The following is a 16633-nucleotide window of genomic DNA, read 5'->3' as shown; positions in this document are numbered from 1 at the left end:
GATATTGATTGGACACACCACCCCATATTATCAATATAGTATGATTAATCTATGAAAATTTTTACTCCCATGTTAATAAATTTCAATCCTGCATGCAAATCCTCGTTAAGGGATGATTCAAGCTATCTAGGAGCTAAGAGCGCTAGTCGAACAACACCAGTGAAGATTACTATATCGACATTCACGCGAAAACAAATGATTTTCACAATACAAGCGCCGAAATGATCCATGCCATAAGTTGTTGCTTAGGAACTTCACGATGGATACTATGGAGGTGTAAGGTGTGGATGTCATGACAGAATTTGTCGCTAGAGTCAGGCAACATCAGGGTAGGGAGCAGAGAGAGAAGAGGTTGTCCATTTAATTTGGAGATTATTTCTTTGTACTCCATCTTTCAAGGTGCTAGTTAAAACGACATCACTTTATTTGCCACACCATTTTCGACTATGTGGCAAATTGGTTTCATAATAATAATAATAATAATAATAATAATAATAATAATAATAATAATAATAATAATAACTAATACAAATTTAGTCTATGGACAATTGGCTTCTAACATTTTCTGTTACAAGATAATTTTATTAGCACCATTAGTTCCTGGATAAGTGAACCGACAGTTAAATGTGAAATCGGAACTGCTTGTTACAGTTCCAAATGGAAACCGCAAAATTAAAATGAAATTGGAACTATTTCATTTTGAACCTTGGACCGGTTCAGGTTCAAAAACTCCGGAACTGAAACCGTGACGGAACTGCCAGTTCCAAACCGAAACTGGAAAAAACCATCGAAAAATCGTGAAATCGAACTGAAATCGCGAAATATCATCAGAAAACCGGTGGTTCGGAACCAAAATCAGAATCAACGATTTTTAAACCATAACCGTAACCGCGAAATGCGCTCAAGGTTTGTTTTCAATTCGAAAATTTTCGGAACCGGAACTGGCAGTTCCAAACCGTAACCAACGGTTCCTGAACTTTGGGCATGTCTAGTATAATCACAATTGAGGAACTTTTGCACTATTCGTGGACATTTTTACTCTTTTAGCTATTTTTGCATTGAGATTTGAGAGTAAAATATTTCATTAATTATATTACTGGAAGGGTACCTAAAATGATACTCTCTTCGTTTCATGTTACTTGAATCGTATTCTATTTTTGGTAATCCCAAGTTACTTGAGTCATTTCTCTTTTTAGCTAAAACAAAACATTTAGCACACATACTTTATTCTTTCTTTTACTTTATTCTATCCATCTCTCTTACTTTATTCACTCGTCTACTTTATTTTAACACAACTTTCTTAAATCTCGTGCCGCAAAGAAACGCCTCAAGTAACATGAGATGGAGGGAGTTTTGAATACTGATTTATATTGTAGTCAATTTTCATTTTACTTTTGCTTCTTATTGGTTTCTTCTTTTTTTCGTATTTTTTTTCCTTCTTATTTTGTATTCTATAAATATGAATTTATCAAATTAAATTTAATGATCATAAAATATCAATAGTGGTATTATGATTGTGTTATTATTATTTTATTTACCTATCAATCTAATATTTCAAATATACTAGTGATTATCATACTAAATCTTAAACTATTTAATTTGTACCAAAAATGTCTTGAACTTCAATATATCAATAAAATATCTACAAAATAATTATATTATTGACAACAATATCCTATTAATAGTGAATATATAAAAGTATTTATTAACTCAATTAAAATCTATACATCAAAAATACAAGAGCATGATTTAATTAGTTGTCGATTCACTTATTTATCAATAATTGAATTTGCTTAAATGAATTCATTTCAAACTTATATTTTGAGAATAATAAAAAAAGTGAAAATAAAAGAGAAAATATTAAGAAAAAAAGTGATTAAAACCAAAATTACAAAGAAGGTACAAGATGAGGTAATTAATATCGTTACAAGTACCAAATGGTATTAGTGGATATATAGTAACATATAATTTTGCACATCTGATCAAAAAATAGCTAAAAGGATAAAAATATCAAGGAATAGTGCACACAAACCTTCCAATTATCCATAGACTAAATTTATAATTAGAATAATAGTAGTAGTAGCAATAATAATAATAATAATAATAATAATAATAATAATAATAATAATAATAATAATAATAAATAATAATAATAATAATAATAATAAAAATAAATAAATAAATAAATAAATAAATAAATAATTTATGTATTGTCATTCAAAATTTAAAGTCATGTGACAAGTCAGAATTGACCTAAAAATTCATTATTTTAGTAAACATTCTAATTGTGTACCATTATAATTTAGAGAGTCATAAATTTGATTTGCCAATTCTAAATGTTGAATCATAGTAGTAAATTATACTTCATCTTATCCGGTTAAGGTGCCGCATTTATTTTATTTTGTCCCAAATAAACGACAAATTTCTATTTTTGAAAAATAATAATAATAATAATAATAATAATAATAATAATAATAATAATACATTCGTCCTTTAAAAATATAAAGTTTTGGAACGTCATGGGTTTTAATGTATAATTGGTAAAGTAAGAGAAAAATAAAAAGTAAAAGTGATTGAAATATTGTTAATGAAGAATGAGTCCCAATTCATTAGAAATCTTTTTTTTACAACAATAGAAAATTTTTAATTTTAGGGACATATAATTTCTATTTTTAAAAGAAGGATATAGTAATAATAACAAAACTTTGTGCATTGTCATTCAAAATTCAAGCCACTGGACAAGTAGGAAATTGACCTAAAATTCATTATTTTAGCAATCATTCCAATTTTGTACTGTATCATTCCACCTTTGGAAAGTCATAAATTTGATTTGCCAATTCTAAATATTGAATAATAGTAAATCATACTAATTCACTAAATATTAATCTCTTCATTAAAATTATTGACTGAAAACTTTAGCAATGAAATTTGTACAGTACTTACAAAACATTCCGTTATAATCATTCATAATCATTCTAATTCTATATTCATTGACTAATTGTCGATGCCTTACCACCCAAGACAAAAGAAAGAGCCTTCAATAATAAAAAAAATTAGTATTTCTAATTGAATTTGTCTATATGTTCAATTTGGTTTAGTGTATTAGGAGAGCGTGGAATTATTTAATAACCGAAGGAGATACATAGGAGTATTAATATTAATGGTGGGAGATTAATTTGCTAGAAAAATGTAAATACAAGTTACTACATTTTGCTTTCTAAAAAAAATACTAGAAAAATTAGGCGTGCTTCATTAAATCACCATTGTTATGTATTTTAGGGTTTTATCTATATGGTGATAATAAACAAACTTAACCAAATTTGGTGAAAAGTAAAGTATATTTAAAGTAGGTAATTTTGATATGGTGAACGACTTAGGTGAAAAGTAATGAATAAAGCATCTCAACTTTGGCTAATTTCATAAACTTTTATTAAATTGAAAAAGTCACTAGCAATGCAAACACATTTCAAATTGTAAAAAGAACCACATCAAAGTTTTTGTCATCCTACAATATTGTCACAAATCAGTTTCCTGACAACAAAATAATTACGACTGCTACTACTATTAAGTATGACATATTTAATAGGGTTATAACTCGTCTAGGGATGGAAATCTATAAACAAAAGCTATTATAACCCTTCGATAAATTTGGACGAATCTTAACTAATAACGTATTTTTTATATTGAAATATGCATGAATAATGAATTATTTTTCTTATTCATTGTGGATTATGATGACAATACATATTTTAAAAATTTTATTTTACATACTTTTAGAGCATTTTCACTAGCATTAGTCTAATTGTTATTATCGTTTGTGCTATTTTAAATATTTAATTTAACTCCAAAAGCATTAGACTTATTTAGTCATAAACTTCAATTTATTTATTTTTCGCCGGATTTGCGATGACGACAATTCACGATCGTCGCAGGAAACAAACTTCGCCGATGCCTCTGCATTTGAAATTGAAGGTAGACGCTGTCCAATGTCAATCGTGAAATTCGTCTTAATCTTAGTTATTTTGTATGTTTTGATCTCGTAGGGTCAGAGTACCCTGAAGATGTTCGACGAAATGCCTAAGTGGCCATTGAGAGGACTGTATGGTGATGGATCACATCTTTTTAGCTACTATGGTTTCTAGAATACCCAAAAGTTGTGATTTTTTGGGGATTCTGATGCAGGTTAGTCGCCACTGAGGCACTGAGTTATCTTTTCAATCTATATATTACACAGATTTTGTAGAATCTCTCCCTTTAGGGCAAGGAATTTTGTATTTTTGGTATACACTTACATCACATATTATTGGCTACTGCTAGTATAGTTGTCAATTATTGGTTACCTTATATTCTACCAACCTGAAGAGCTAGATTTTGCAATTCATAGTAAAAGAAATTAGATTTTGGTATGTGGCCAATATAAAATGGACTAGATTGTATTGATTTAGAGTAATCCAATCAAACCAGCTAGAAAATTATTCATGGTTTTGGTAAATATAGAACTACAGTAGTTAAAAGTGAACAATAATTGTAGTGCACTTTGGTACCATAATAAGAAACATCATTTTCTTAGCTAAAGAAATTTAATTTCATTCCACAATTTAGAGACATAGGCATTTTTTTCTGAGAGTGTAATTGTGTTTCCTTGTTCTATAAGATGAAAAAACCTCAAATATTGTGCTTATCTGATTTGATGATGTTATTCCTTAGAGGGCAACCAACCTCCATTGGTAATTAGCCAAGGAGATAGGCCTTAAAAGTTCTAATTCGTTAAAGTTTACCCGTCCTACAGTGGTTATACCGAATAAAATTGCCACTTGTTATTACCACAGACCGGAAATTTTTCGTGCTGTACTAATTTGTAAAAAAAGTCACCGCATTCATTGTTACCCGATTTCCTAAACATTTTAATCATGTTATAGTAATCCAACGAGGAACGCGGTTGCAATTTGACCCTATATTTAATGCGCTAAACTCCTATTAAACCAAGGTTTCCGGACTCGTAGAATACCATAACTTTTGCTAACTCTCTTTCTTTCGTTTTCATTCATGGCTCCTCCGGAAGGAAAGAAGAAGTCACAGGGGCGAAGAAAGATCGAAATGAAGTTGATAGAGGATGAAAATGCCAGAACTGTGACGTTCTCCAAAAGAAGAGCCGGGCTGTTCAAGAAAGCCACAGAGCTTTCTATTCTATGTGGGACTCAGATCGCCCTCATAATTTTCTCTCTTGGTGGTAGGGCCTATTCGTTCGGCCACCCTGATGTGGAGTCCATCATTGGTCGTTTCTTTAACACAAATCCAACAGGAACAGCGCCTGAATCTTCTAGCTCCTCAAGGTATCGCGCTGCCATGCTGCAGGAGATCAAGGAGCAGTTTGATGGAAAGAGCAAAGAACTGGAGACGAAGAAGAAGAGAGGGAAAGAGATCGAAGCAGCCTTGGAAAGCTCGTCATTTCATACCTCGGATGAGGAGTTGGATGGGCTTGATTTTGAACAACTGCGTCAACTGAGAGAGAAGTTGGTGAAGATGAGAGACACGATGCGTCGTCTTGCCAATGCCTATGCCGTAGCCGATGCTCCACCAAAGCTGCCGGTGCCAGTGCCAGTGCCAGTGCCAATGCCGGTGCTCAATCTAGCAGAAGTTGTGAAAAGTCGAGGTGCTTCTATGATTCCAGCTGATTGGCTGAAACTCTGATTTTTTATCGTTGGCTGTTGGTTAGTAGTATGAAATTGAACTATTAAAGGTTGATTTGTGAGGGTTACTTTGTGGTTTTTCATTATTGCATAATCCCCTGTTTTATGATTTCAGTACTTTTTGATTTAGCAGATGCTCCTTTTTCTTTTCCGGTGATTTCCAAAGATTTATGATATTTGTAAGCTTTTGAGTTGTGATTTTAAGCAACTGCTATATTTAGCTTTTTTTCCTTATGCCATAATAAGTAATAAGTGTTACATTATAAAAGTTGAGAATATAATTATGATAATTTTCTCATTTTACTTTGCTTTAATGGTTTATGGAATTTGGTTAATAAATATTCATTTAAATTACAAAGTTTAGTCAATCTCATAAATTTTGAAAATGAAATTTTATATCATGAAATTTCTATTTTTCTCAATGTCGCATATGTATAGAATGATGTACGAGAATACTCAAAACAATATTATTTCATTAAAATAAGAAAAGAGAAAATGAAATGAAACAATATTTGGTGAGAATTGTTAGAATTGACAATTATAAGTAGTTAATACAGTATTTTATTTTCAGACTTTATGAGAATTATTTGAATTTAAAATGAATTCATTATTTAGATTGCCTATTATCCCTTAATTGTATATTATTATTATTATTATTATTATTATTATTATTAAATTTAATGTTCACAAATACTACTTATTAAATAAACAAATAGACACTGTCGAATAAGAATCCATACATGAGAAGAATATTGAATAATCCAAACACTGAGACAATAAGAATAATTGTGGCAAGATATCATAAATTCTCCAGGCAATTCTCTCATTATGACCACGTGCATAACATAAAATATACTCCATTCGTCCCTAAAAATTTATTATTTATTTCCATTTTCGTCCACCTCACAAAATTTGTCACCTACTATTTTTTATAATAGATCACACATTCAATTTATTCATTCCCACTTACATTTTATTATAAAACTAATATATAAAAATAAAACTCATATACCACTAATTTTTCAACCACTTTTTATTACTCCCTCCGGGTAGAGATAAAAGGTGTCTCCAATTTTAGTAATGTATTATCTTAGTTGGGACAAATACGCAAGGAGTATATTTCTTAAAATTCGTGTGAAATCAAATGGTAACAAATTAAAAAGGACGGAGGTAATAGTAGTAGAATTTTGCAGCAAGAGCATCTTATGTAAAATCATTAGAATCTATCTGCTGAATGCTGATGGTTCAAAATTGACAGGAGACAGATTATTACTAGGTTCAATCTGCATCATCAGTTACCGCTGTCAGCAGCTGTGTTTCTAAATTTGTACTTCTCTCTCCCTATCCATTTCCACGCTCACATGGCTTTTCTCATTAGTCATTACCATTAGCCTCCGAGCTCGGTGTGAAACTCATGACCGTGAGCCTGATTCCCATCTCATCCGGCATCCATCTCACGGTCTTGGCCCTCGAAGAACAGGACCTCAACATTCTACGCATAGTCCTGCAACTCAGCAACCCCCCAGTGGACGAGGATCCCAACCGAGCAGGGCGTGTTGTTATCCTCCATCTCCACTTCCACGTTCCTCTGCTTGTGGAACGGGACGATGAGAAATACAGACGTCTTCCTCCATGGTGGAGTGTATACCTGTAGGGGCAGCGCGCGGTGATGACCTGCGTCAAGGCCCCCTCCTGACAAGACAGTTCCAGTTCAAAAATTCGAACCACCAAACCGAAACTGCTGATTCTAGTCCGGTTCCGGTTAACCATGTATGTCCAATTGCCCCTTGTATCTAGCCGGGTTTCATGAAATTATAGTAGCACTCCAATTCTTTGAAAAATGAACGGATAAAGTTTATACACAGCTTGGAGTTTTGTAACTTTTGTATACTGTCACATTAATCATCTATATGTTCAATAGTGTAACAGTAACAATTTTGGTGCAATAATCATCTATACTTAAAAAGGATGTACTGAAGCACTAATTCTTGATTTCATGAAACCAAAATATACAAAATACAATGTGTGTTGTGTGTGTTATCTTAATTGATGCTTAAGATACAGTTCAAACTTCAAACCATCAATTTACAAAAAGGCAACTCCCAGCACTTGAATCATGCAACAGAGAGGGAAACTGCAAATCATGAAAAGGAGAAGATTTAACAAGAGACAGCAAGGTTTTGAACACTTCTGACTTCTGCAGTCGTGATCACGCTTGTACATTAAGGGTAAGAAGACCAATTAAATTTAATCAAATACTCGAGACTGTGATATTCCTAAAACTACTTGAGTTTACTGCACAAGACATTATACAGATATGGATACAAAATTCAGAGTTGAGAGAGGTGGCATCGACAGTTGAGAGTCATACCCTATCGTAACAGTTTCATCCATCGAAATCTGAGTCGTCATCAAGTTGCGAATCATCTTCATCAAATTCACCACTCTCCTGCAAATTGTTTATTTTTAAGGATATGTCTTCCAATAATTACCACTTGCTTTTAGTCCCTCTATAATGAAGGAACATAGGACAGGAAGGTGGAAATGTCTATGTTTTACCTTTTTCTTAGTGAAGTTTGTCATAGCTATATCAAACTCTGCTCGTTTTTCAGTGGCAATATCATAGTACTTCACCTTTTCCTACAGATCAGAAACCATAAAGCATCAGAAATGGAAACAGTGCTTTATCTACCGTATTCACTTCAAGTGAATGCTCAAACTTTCATCTTAAGTGAACACCTTCAAATTATGCTTATAGCAACCAAGTTATAGGATGAGAACATGAAAAGACACGAATGAGGAAATGAATCATGTAGGCGTTATTCTGATTTTCAACCAAAAATGAGATCTACTGCCTCATCTAAATAAAGTTGGAAGGAAGAGTGCTTATTTCTCTTATATATATTTTCCAACATGTCTATATAATAAAGTTTCAAGAGAGCATAATTATCCTCAAATCACAAAATTAGTCACTAGCTATCAGTAAAAGTCAGAGCATAGACCTCATATGTCATTGTTTTCCACTTCTCCCCGCATGCTTTCCCAATCTGCAAAAACAGAGTAACCATGACTGAAACTAATCCAGAAACAAAAGAACAACAAATGATGTGATCTACAAGACTATCAGGTCCCTTCAGTACATACATCGCGCATTGACTTGACATCAGGATTAGCGTCTTGGTATTCCTTACGAAAATCCTCCCTGGAACATTAAAAGTTCATGGAGGAGAGGTGTTAATGTGTATCACTGCAAGTTTTCAGTATCTTCTCAAGAATTGGTAAATTCGAACACGCCCATTTTTGTACTAAAAGGAGAAAGAAAGTGTGTTTTGCTTAAAATCTCCGACAAACTATCCAACCATAACAAGTTGTTTCATATATTAAGCAACTGCATCGATAAAAGTTTAGCACCCTCGTGCATCAACCAAGTTTACCATTAACCTAAGCTAGCAAGAACAACCAAATATAACACATCGACAAAAGTAACAACTTTTTTCGGCACATTGAACTTGAACTGATTTCAACTTGAGAAACTAATAAAGAAACTTAACAATCATTCAAGTGTTTTCTACCCATATTTCATTCGCCATATAAAAAACAATCATTCGAGAATACCTCACCTAATTATTGCACTATAAAATACTTCAAAATAAAAGGCAAATACACTATGAATCACACATTGGGGTAGAAACCAAACGCACTATAAATTCCATGAGCCATTTCTATCAAACAAAATTGAAACATACATAATTTCCAATTCAAAAGAATTGTACATGAAACTGACAATCATATCCAAAGAAAAGGCGTACATGAAATAGAAGAAAGCCGTGGGAGGTTTCTTGGGCTTCATGGCGTCAATTTTTGATACCTTTTTTCGCGCCGTCTTCTTCCTTGCAGCCTTCTTGGTTTCTCCTGCCAAACCAATTCTCCTTTGGGGGAAGAAAATAGTTGTAATCAGAAGATTTAGGGCGCACAGTGGAAACTGAAAATATGAGTGAAAAACTAAAAAGTATCTGTAACTCGTTTTACCTAGAAGCCGAAGCTGAGGAAGTTGAACAACTTCTAGTTTTGATTTTGACCATCTCGGCGGCAACGCCGCTTGATTGCGGTGGAGGGTTTTGCAGCGACCGATCAGGGAATTTGTAGAGTAATTGTGCTTCATACAAAATATTTCATAGTAGTAATAATTTAAAAAATTGTATTACTCTAAAGATCATATGATGGCCCATAAGTAAAGTTGGTGGGTCAAGATATTATAAATTTTTTCTGGGCTAATTTTGACACAATAGTTAGTATTAATTGTGGGCCTTTATATTTTATGAGTATAACTTGGGCCAATATTTTAAGTTGTATTGAACCATTTATGTTGTACATTAACAATTTTTTATACAGTATATAAATAAATAAATTATACTACTTGCAAGTAAATATAAATTAACTGTATTAAACAAACAAACAAAAAAAAAACTCCTACACATTTTAAAAAATGTTTGAATTTCATAAAACAGCTGCATTAACAGGTTCAATGAGCCATACCTGTTGCTAAATCTTCAAATTTCAAGTAGTTAATCTTAAATTCATCTATTAGCAAGCTCATTAAATCATCACTTGTATACTAGTACTCCGTATTAAGCAAATATTCTCCTATTAGAAGAAATTTAAAATAAACAACCTATAAAATTCTCACTATGCCAAAAAAGGGAAGAAAAATAAAAGAGAAAGATGAATACCATTTCATATTTTAAAACAAGAGCTCATAATTTTTTTACTTTCCCAAATTACTTCATTAAAGTTAATTCAATCTTCTATCTTCTCTCTCCAAACATTTAATTCTGTTTCCCAAAGAAATAAATCTGCTTCTCAATTTAGCTCCAAGCTAAAGACACAGAGATCAAGATAGTTCATTTCCTCCCAAGGTTGTTTTCATGTGGTGGTTTTATGTTGCATTGGTTGATTAGTTATGCATACATTTCTGCACCTGTGGCGTCATTTGAATTTATCATGTACGAGCGTTGAATGGTAACGAGCTCCTCTAGAGGGGTGTTCGTGTTACTAGAACTACAATTCTACCTTTGTTGCTTATGGTTTCAACCCGTCCCGTCTTCTCAGGAAAGAAGATTTGCAGTTCTCATTTCTTCTCTATTGTCCATTGGCAGGTCGGTTTCTATTCGAGAAAAGCATGCAACATGAAAAAAGTCGCAAAAATCTGTCTCGACAAGTACGATGGAGATATTCCCAGTACACTAGAGGAGTTGCTCGAGCTTCCCGGGATCGGCCCTAAAATGGCTCATCTGGTGTGAGAAAAGATCTACTCTACTAAAATTACTCATCTAAACGTTCTTTACAAAACTACGTTTATGTTTTGCTAGGTCATGAATGTCGGGTGGAACAATGTTCAAGGAATATGCATAGACACTCACGTGCACCGTATTTGCAATCACCTTGGATGGGCCAGTAGTATCGCAGCTGTCCTTTTTTGCAGCTTTTGTTGTTGCTGGAACTATGTGGTATGGTTCAACAACTACTCCCATCGAATTGTTTGGTCCCACTCTTTATCAATGGGATCAGGGTTATTCGCGCCCGGGCACTAAGCAGGTATTCATTCATTCATGGTGGAAATTGTCCTTCTGTCGTGTTTCTTGAGTTTCACCCTTTTTTTTTTCGTTAGAGAACTTCAACGCCCGAGCAAACCAGAGAATCTTTGCAGCTATGGCTACCCAAGGAAGAATGGGTTCCCATCAATCCTCTTCTGGTATGTTTTGTTGGCTACTGCATTTCTTTGATTATTCACTTGCTGCGTGATGCCATCGTTTCACAATTGAACAAGAAAACTATATCATATAAACAATGTAAGATATTCGCTCGAAGCATATCCACTTCTTACTAATTAAGCTGCGCTACGTTGTCTAGATCCTAATTAAATTGAATGCCTTCACTTTACGGTTCATTGTTCGAAACTATGCAAATTTTATCCTCAATTCATTCCGGACAACCTACTTTGTTTCATTAGTAAAGTAGTATTATCTGAGCATGTTTTCGGTATTGTTGAAAATAGGTAGGTTTCGGGCAGACTGTGTGCACTCCTCTTAGACCGCGTTGTGGGATATGCAAGATAAGTGATTATTGCCCGTCGGCCTTCAAAGAGACACCTAGCCCGTTGTCCACACCGACCAAAAAATGGACATTGATGGAGTAGTTGCACTAAGGATGTAGGCTTTTATGTGACTCAATTGTTTTGTTGGGCCTTCTTGTAATTGTATGTTGTGAATGAGAAGGTAATGTAGAGTTAAAACCATAGTAAATAGCCTTTACCTTTTGATTGTCTATTTGTAAGGCTACCATCAATTTCTCAACTGTGTTTGAATAGTTAAATTAGGGTATTTCAGCTTCTTCTCAATTTGGACATAGTTATAGCAGTCCTCACGTAGCACCAATCTCCAACATCATCACAAGAATTTGAAGAATGCAATTCTCCATGATTTCTTCAGTACGAAAGTACCAACAACTCCCCAAAATCCAAATATAAAACCAAAGCCCATTGATATGCCAACTTCTTGCATAAATGAGAGGCTGATGCCTTTCTCATCCGCGTTTCCCCCTGGATTAGTGGTGGGTGGCTTCAAGACATCTTCGTTACACAACGCGAGAGGGGGCCCACAAAGTCCATCATTCTCAGCATAAGCAGATGCATTGAAGCTCTGAAGTTGAGTACTCGTTGGAATTTCTCCAGACAAATTGTTGTTCGACAAATCAAGAACAGCCAAGTACTGTAATTGTGCCAAGCTTGTGGGTATTTTTCCAGACAATTGATTGTCCGATAGATCAAGACATTCTAACATCTCCATCTCACCAATATCTGGAATTATATTTCCCGTGAAACTATTCGATGATAGGTTCAAGGAAATCAATCCCTTCATATTGGAAAATGATTGGGGAATGTTTCCAGACAATCTATTGCTTGAAAGATCAATGAGTTTGAGAAGTATGAGATGTTTCCTGTATTCCGATTCTTGACCTTTCCATTGAATTGATGAATACTCAAAGTACTTTACAACATTCTCGTTTGGAAGATTATCATTGTAATAGAAAGAGTAATAATGCCCCAGATGCGTAAATGGTGAATCCTTTTTAGCCATGGAAGTAAAACTGTTGAAGCAATCAGGTATTTTTCCAGACAAGTTGTTTTTAGACAAGTCCAGAATTCGAATGCGAGTAAGATTGCATATTTCAACAGGAATACCACCATGCAATTTATTTCCGGCAAGATTTAGATATCTCATGTTGTATACTTCGCCAAGCCAAATAGGGACATCTCCTGTTAACTCATTCTCCGCAACATCCACTAACTCCAAGTTTTGGCAACGTCTCAAAGTGGAAGGAAACTCTCCTGATAACCTATTACCCCGCAACTGTAGTGCAGCAAGCTCGTGTAAAGACCCCAAAGAGCGAGGAATTTCACCCCAAAACCTGTTGTTAGCCACATTGAGAAATACCATGTTTGGCATTTTCTTCCAGCAGTTGGGAAGCTCTCCTAGCAACTGATTATTGTAGAGGTCAAGGACAACAAGCTGATTATGACGAGTTTTGCAAATAGATGAAATTGAACCAGAGAACATATTTCCACTCAATAGAATAGTTTCAGCATTGGCATAAAATAATGGAATAGGACCTGCGATACTATTGTTACTAAGATCTAAAAATGTGATGGAAGTGGATGAGAGGTTGGGAATAGTGCCACTAATTTGATTGCTGGAAAGAAATAAGTGCTCTAACAAAGGTGAAATACTCCACAACCATGTTGGCGCTTCATCTATTATACCAGCTATAGAGAGATCAAGAACGGAGAAATTTCTCTGAGTTTGAATCCATTTTGGGAAAGAGGGGCCCACATTGCATCCTGCTAACAATATAACTTCCAACTGAAAAGTTGGAATCCAATTAGGAGCAAAATGCAATATCAATGAATTGAAGGATAAATCTAGCATTTTCAACATATCAAGCTTTTTGAAGTGGGACTCAGAGACTATCCCATTCAGAAAATTACCAGAAAGATCTAGAGCATGAAGATTAGATAGTTGGCCAATACTCGGAGGAATGGAGCCTGTGAAGTTGTTTCCCTCGAGGTACACTTCTGTCAGTGCAGAAAATGCTCTCAGGTCCGGCAGTGATCCATCGAGTTTATTACGAGCCAATTCCAGAATTTGGAGTGATTCCAATATTCCTTTGGCACATGCATTTCCGAACAAATTTTCAAGGTTTCCGCTCAAGTCATTTTCATAAAGGACTAAGACACGCAAACGACTCAGAGTACACAAAGATTTTGGGATTTGACCTTCAAGCATGTTATCGGAAAGATCAAGATGCTCAATGAAAGTGATCTTGTCAAGTAATGCAATAGGAATCGAGCCACCTATGGCATTGGAGGACATGCTTATTTCCACTAGAACTGTGCTAATGTTAGATAACCAATTCAATGCGGAAAAAGTGAGGTGGTTATCAGACAGAGCAAGGATAGAAAGAGACGTAGAAGAAGAATTAAGTGAAGGGCTACTATCCTTCAAGTTACAGGTGTTTAAGTGCAATTCATGGAGGGAGTGAAGGCTCAGGATATGCTGCAGCCAGTTAGTTTGACTCAAGTCAATTTGACTCAAACTAAGATAAGACAACAAAGAGAGACTTGAAAGCCAATTGAGATTCTCAATCCTCAGAGAGTTATGTGAGAGCGCAAGTGATTGCAGATTGGTAAGGTTCCCTATCTGAGGAGGAACAATCCCACCAAAGTTACAACCCCTAAGATACAAGTGTTGTAACTGTTTCATGGAACCAATGAATTTTGGGATTGGATTGCCTCCAAAATCGTTCCAACTGAGGTCAAGATAGTTTAAATGATACAACTCAAGCAAGGAAGAACCAACCTCACCTTGAAATCCACCATAATGATACTCATTATTGAGTTGGAGGTTGATCACATGGCCAGTGGCATTGCTGCATTCAACACCATGCCATTTGCAACATTCGTCGCTTTCCCACGAGGAGAGAAAGCCATAGTCATCGATGAGGCCATTCTTGAAGCTTAGAAGAGCTTCTCTCTCCCTCTCTATGCATCTCACTTCTGCTTCTCCTGAAACGAACACACAGACAAGAACAACAACAAGAAATTTGATTGCCATTCTTTTATCAGAAATCATACTCTCTATATTGATTAATGGAAGTGATGTGTATTTGTGAAATACTTCGATACCTCAACTGTAACGCTTTAAAAGGATCAAATAATAATACATTTTCAAACATAATTCCAAGTTTTAGACGACTTGAAAGGGAAAACATGAAAGTGAAACACCACTGACTAGTTTTATCATTCCAAGTTAGACGACTTTAGACGACTTCTGCATCTCAAGTTTTAGACGACTTGTACTAGACAAAGTTTAAATATGAAAATTTTTCAACAAATGATAATTCTACGCATCATTTATACACATCATTTATAATGTGGACCTCATAGTCCATTAACACTCATTCCTACTACCTTTTTCCCATCTCTCTTACTTTTTCTAATCTCATCTCTTTCTTACTTTACCAATTGCACATTAAAATCCTTGTCATTTACAAATTTATCTATTTTTTTAAGACGGAAGGAGTATGACACTAGTGTTAGCCCACGCGCTATGCGCGACACATAATATGTTTGTTCTATTAATTAGACACCGTGAATAAACTAAATAAAACAAAAAAATAACATCATTACATAAGATTAAAAAATAAAAAAATATAATACAATATGATAAATAATTATACATATAAAATTAAATAAATTCTAAATTAACCAACATGAAAATATTTGTTAATTACGACACTTATAGGTTTCTACATCGAAGAAAAATACCATCATTTCAACATACATACTTCAATACTAAAATATTATCAATATTAAATTGGTATAAAATATTTAATACACAACTAAAAAGTATTAATGAAGACAATGCTATTGTCATAAAAATATAATGATGTAAAAAATTTAAAAAACACACATATAAACATTAGAACAATAAACAATAGTTCACATGAAAAAAAACTTATGTGTGAACAACCTTAATCGTACAATAATAAGAATAGCACAATAAAGAACAAATACTATAAAATAAAACACAAACTCCAATATCCCGCTGACTCTTCCCCGGCCTTATTTTCCTCCTTAATCTCCAAAATAATGATTTATGCATATGCGCAAAAATAAATGTGATAGTTTATGATCTTCATCTTCTTTCCTTCCGTTCATCATTTCGTTGTTTTAGGTGTTTTCTTTGCATGAAAACTATAGAGTGACGAAGTTGGCTACAAATGTGTAAAGTTGTAGCTTCAATATAATCTAGATAGTCAAAAGCCCATGCATATATTTGTATTAAAAAGAAAAAACTATTATAGCATGGATGGAAAAATTAAAACAAAACTAACAAACTAACACTAAGAAAAACTTAAATATGAACTAACATTATCGAAAAAAATAATATTATATAAATGTACTCCTATAGGTAAAGAATAATAACCATACCTTCTTTTTGCAGAGAATTCGTGATGCAATGGGACAAGACAATGAGGAATAAATTATAACCTAACAAATAATACATATTTAAAGAAAAAAAAAGTTGAAAGTATTATGTAAATTCCTTGGAACCGTGTCTTGAATCCTTATTCCCTGCATCAAAAAATAAACAATATATGATTTTAGTTTTAGTAAATGACTAAAAAATAGTAAGCTAAGCAACGACACACATACCATCCGATCGTGGAACACACACTCCAAAGAGAAGTGGCGGACCCAGGATTAAAAAACGGAGGGGCGAAATAAAATAATAAAATATTAAAATAATAAAATATTAAATATAATACTTCAATATGTTTTTTTAGCAAAATGAAAGTCTATTACAATTCAAGTAGCTCTAGCA

At 33.8% G+C, this 16633-nt stretch overlaps 4 protein-coding genes across 7 annotated transcripts; 2 read left to right on the top strand and 2 right to left on the bottom strand.

The window, feature by feature from the left end:
- Positions 1 to 3864: 3864 nt before the first annotated feature.
- LOC125190602 (agamous-like MADS-box protein AGL29) lies at positions 3865 to 5804 on the top strand. 2 transcript variants are annotated; one of them, XM_048087932.1, is made up of 3 exons: positions 3865 to 3972; positions 4044 to 4182; positions 5068 to 5804. In XM_048087932.1, the coding sequence occupies exons 2-3, from the start codon at positions 4102 to 4104 to the stop codon at positions 5689 to 5691; spliced, it is 705 nt and encodes a 234-aa protein (XP_047943889.1). In that variant the 5' UTR covers positions 3865 to 3972; positions 4044 to 4101; the 3' UTR covers positions 5692 to 5804. The 2 variants fall into 2 exon arrangements, with proteins under 2 accessions (XP_047943889.1, XP_047943890.1); XM_048087933.1 differs by having other exon boundaries at positions 5063 to 5804.
- A 1073-nt stretch (positions 5805 to 6877) lies between these two features.
- LOC125186969 (high mobility group B protein 14-like) lies at positions 6878 to 9858 on the bottom strand. 3 transcript variants are annotated; one of them, XM_048083461.1, is made up of 7 exons: positions 9720 to 9858; positions 9559 to 9619; positions 8835 to 8892; positions 8693 to 8737; positions 8250 to 8330; positions 8062 to 8139; positions 6878 to 7382 (listed from the first exon to the last, which is right to left on the bottom strand). In XM_048083461.1, exons 1-6 carry the CDS (start codon positions 9850 to 9852, stop codon positions 8077 to 8079), a joined length of 441 nt encoding a protein of 146 aa, XP_047939418.1. In that variant the 5' UTR covers positions 9853 to 9858; the 3' UTR covers positions 6878 to 7382; positions 8062 to 8076. The 3 variants fall into 3 exon arrangements, with proteins under 3 accessions (XP_047939418.1, XP_047939419.1, XP_047939417.1); XM_048083462.1 differs by lacking the exon at positions 6878 to 7382 and adding an exon at positions 7660 to 7824 and having other exon boundaries at positions 9500 to 9619; XM_048083460.1 differs by lacking the exon at positions 6878 to 7382 and adding an exon at positions 7660 to 7824.
- Positions 9859 to 10706: 848 nt separating this feature from the next.
- On the top strand, positions 10707 to 11886 carry LOC125188273 (endonuclease III homolog 2, chloroplastic-like). The gene is made up of 6 exons (XM_048085047.1): positions 10707 to 10730; positions 10847 to 10984; positions 11060 to 11158; positions 11259 to 11285; positions 11359 to 11442; positions 11746 to 11886. Exons 1-6 carry the CDS (start codon positions 10707 to 10709, stop codon positions 11884 to 11886), a joined length of 513 nt encoding a protein of 170 aa, XP_047941004.1.
- Positions 11887 to 12136: 250 nt separating this feature from the next.
- LOC125188272 (receptor-like protein EIX1) lies at positions 12137 to 14860 on the bottom strand. The gene has a single exon (XM_048085046.1). It carries the CDS (start codon positions 14858 to 14860, stop codon positions 12137 to 12139), a length of 2724 nt encoding a protein of 907 aa, XP_047941003.1.
- Positions 14861 to 16633: the final 1773 nt, after the last annotated feature.

The sequence above is a fragment of the Salvia hispanica genome, chromosome 5 (assembly GCF_023119035.1).
Source record: "Salvia hispanica cultivar TCC Black 2014 chromosome 5, UniMelb_Shisp_WGS_1.0, whole genome shotgun sequence".
NCBI classification, from domain to species: Eukaryota; Viridiplantae; Streptophyta; class Magnoliopsida; order Lamiales; family Lamiaceae; genus Salvia; species Salvia hispanica.
The sequence above is the reverse complement of the archived record's forward strand: the minus strand, read 5'-3'. Positions and strand labels throughout refer to the sequence as shown.